At 37.4% G+C, this 3,044-nt stretch overlaps 1 protein-coding gene across 1 annotated transcript in view; it reads left to right on the forward strand.

The window, feature by feature from the left end:
* Positions 1-2,437, forward strand: part of LOC101857047 — a gene marked incomplete at its 5' end in the record, with an annotated part of 5,587 nt that extends 3,150 nt beyond the window's left edge. The window contains 2 exon segments of the mRNA XM_005105186.2: positions 238-364; positions 1,856-2,437. Coding sequence (XP_005105243.2) covers positions 238-364; positions 1,856-1,904 — 176 coding nt within the window. The 3' untranslated portion in view covers positions 1,905-2,437.
* Positions 2,438-3,044: the final 607 nt, after the last annotated feature.

The raw sequence follows: 3,044 nt of genomic DNA on the forward strand, positions 1-3,044 counted from the left end.
ATCATCATCATCATCATCATCATCATCATCATCATCATCATCATCATCATCATTGCATTGTTGATGAACACACACCTGAGCGACAACCAAAAGATCTCTCCTTAGTAAAGGTCAAGGCCAATAAAAGTAATGTTATTTGGTATGGTCTGATAACAAAACTTACTGAAGCTCGTGCTAAATAATACTTTAATGGATACAGGTCGAGAAATTGGTATAATAAACTTGTTTTTTTCCCAGACAAAACTCCACAAAACTGTAATATCACCCCGTGGATCAACGGCTGTGACGAAGATTTGAACTGGGAACTTCCAAAAGGGAGGGTGATCACTGGACTCCACAGCCTCATTGTAAATGAGGGAGGAAAGTACGTAACACTTTTACCATTATTACTTGCTTATACAAAAAATAATTATCCGTGTTTTACATCCCCACCGACACAAAATAGATCATTATGGGGGGACCGACTGTGTCGACCCTCTCTGTTAGATCCAATCTTTGTTGCGGGCGAGTCCTTTACGATCAAAGTAATTTTGTAAAAGACTCCTACCAATTCGACTTCATTTTTGAGAATTAAAGAGCAGTAGATTTTGGATCGTAAGAAACAAGAAAGGGGTGTATCAACTGGTATTATATGTTTATTGTAATTGTAAGTGCAGCCTGCCTTGAACCCGTCTGTCATGGCCAACCCGCACTGGGAGGGATACGAGGTCCCATCAGACAGACGGAGATACGTGTCGATAGAGAAAACACAACAACAAAACGCCTCTCCTCACCCCGGGAATCGAACTTATATCTTCAGTGTGTGACGGCGAAGCACCTAACCGTTATACAACATACGTCAGCATTACCCACTTTGACAACGCGCCGTACGTAAATTAAAATTATAGCATTGTGTGGCTTCGACCAGAGACCGTATTTATTTATAATCACTGGGTCTGACAAGGGAACGGTACAATATTGTTATACTAGCGTCTATGGCATAGCGGTTAGGCTCTCCAGAAGACTTGAGTTCGATTCCCGAGTGGGAGGGCTTGTATCGAGCAGCTCTTTCTGTATGCTAAGACGTTGTATCCCTCTCGACTACAAAGAGTCCAGCAATAAATACAGTTTCATTGACCTCAATTCCCTTTCTTCAACAAACAGACCAAATTTCACATGAATTTCCTTTTCTATGTTGTTTAATAGATACAATTTGATTCCCCTCAGTTCTCTTTTTCCAACATCCTAACAAACACATTTTAATTCACCTAAATCTCTATCGTAAGTAGATCTAGCAAAACAAATTATAAAGTTTCGTCGACCTCAATACTTTACTCAAATGTCCCAACAAACAAAAATTTCATTCACCTAAATTTTATATAATTATTTAATAGCCAAACAAATGTGAGGCAGCGTGGTGGAATCAGGCTCTCGTCAATTTTTGGGCATGAAGAGTTATTGGTATCATCTTAAAGCTTGTTCATTTGTCTTTATTTGAATAAAAAATATCCATTTATCTTGAATACAAGTCGAGATATTTGCAAAAGAAGGAGGTGGGGGTCACCTATTTTCATAGGTAAAATTAGTAAGAAAATGGCCGCCAAAGATTAGTTATTTCCTTAGCTTAAGAGTCCATGGTAACTGAAAATTTACGTTTTTTGTACCTTTAATCAACGTTTTTCAGAAAAATCCACACAGAAATGGGTTCTTTAATGGGCATGAAAGGTGTTAAGCCAAAAAACAAAAATTTGATAAAAATTCACAAAACCGTCGGAAAAGGGAAGTTTCTTCACTTTGATTATTTTGACGAGAGCCTGATTCCACCACGCTGCCTCACGAATAAAGTTTTGTTGACCTCAATTCTTTTCTCACAAAGCTCCACTACCGGAGATCGCCGATGGAGGCTGCAAATCTGTGACATCTGAGGAGCTGTTCATTTCCTGGATGGCCTCCCCTTCCACTGGTCAAACCACAGCAAGGATGACGTCACTTTTCTCAAGCCCTTTCTCTTTTGTTTTTTAACTTTGTGGCACACATTTGACCCTGTTGTCTACTTCTAATTTCAAAAAGAATTTTTTTTGTGGTCAAAAGTTGTCGAGATAAATTAAAGACTGAAAACAGGATGCCCCATTTGTTAGAAAGATGATTAATATACACCTCTGTGCACGGACTCCATGAATTCTTTTTTTGTTAGTTTTCTATCAATATAGAACTAGGCATTCTTTGTGAAAATCATGAACACAAGTTGTGATATAATAACGTGCCAGAAAATTTAGCTAAAATGCGCTAAATTAAGAACGCTACAACTTATAAATTTGGACAAATATAATAAGAAAACTAGGTGAATAATTATTAAATTGAGACTGAATAACTCGTGAGGGATCTGTCCGTCTGTAAACGTAATCAGATATTGCTAATCATAATAATGCAATAAAATTACTTGCTAGAGCGTCTTAGGTCTGCTTCGTTGTGTTACTTTGAATCAATTTTTGTTTTCGTGAAAGTGTGATAGATATGAGATGCTTTTTGTTTATGTGCATTGATATATTTGTTAACGTATGACCACCTGTATTTGCGTGTGTTTATCTCGGTCTATTTATAATGTTGATCCACGTTTATGTATGTATTTATGTGTCAGTCTGTATTGATCTGTGCTAATTGTGTGTTGATCATTGTTTTTGTGTCTTTCTTTGTGTATGTCAGTACTGATTTGTTTTTTATCTGCGATCAGCTGGGTTTAGATTATTTTTGAACCGAATTTGTATCTAATCAAAATTGATGTTTTGATACCGTAGAAAAGATACAAGACCTACGTTGAAGTCTTTAAAATGCAGTAGAAGTTTTGATTTTTTTTTAAAGCGGGTGTTTAACGCCCCCATCCATATAATTTAGATTCTTTAGGAGATGGGCTTCAACCCTGTCTGTTTTGACCAACCTGAAGCTGAGAGGGATACAACATCCCAGCATGCAGAAAGACCGAGGTACTCCATCAAATTCTTTCCACTCTGGATTCGAACTTGGGTCTCTTGCGTGCGGCAGTGAAGCGCATAATAATAATAAATAAT

Source organism: Aplysia californica, unplaced genomic scaffold (assembly GCF_000002075.1).
Source record: "Aplysia californica isolate F4 #8 unplaced genomic scaffold, AplCal3.0 scaffold00456, whole genome shotgun sequence".
NCBI lineage: Eukaryota > Metazoa > Mollusca > Gastropoda > Aplysiida > Aplysiidae > Aplysia > Aplysia californica.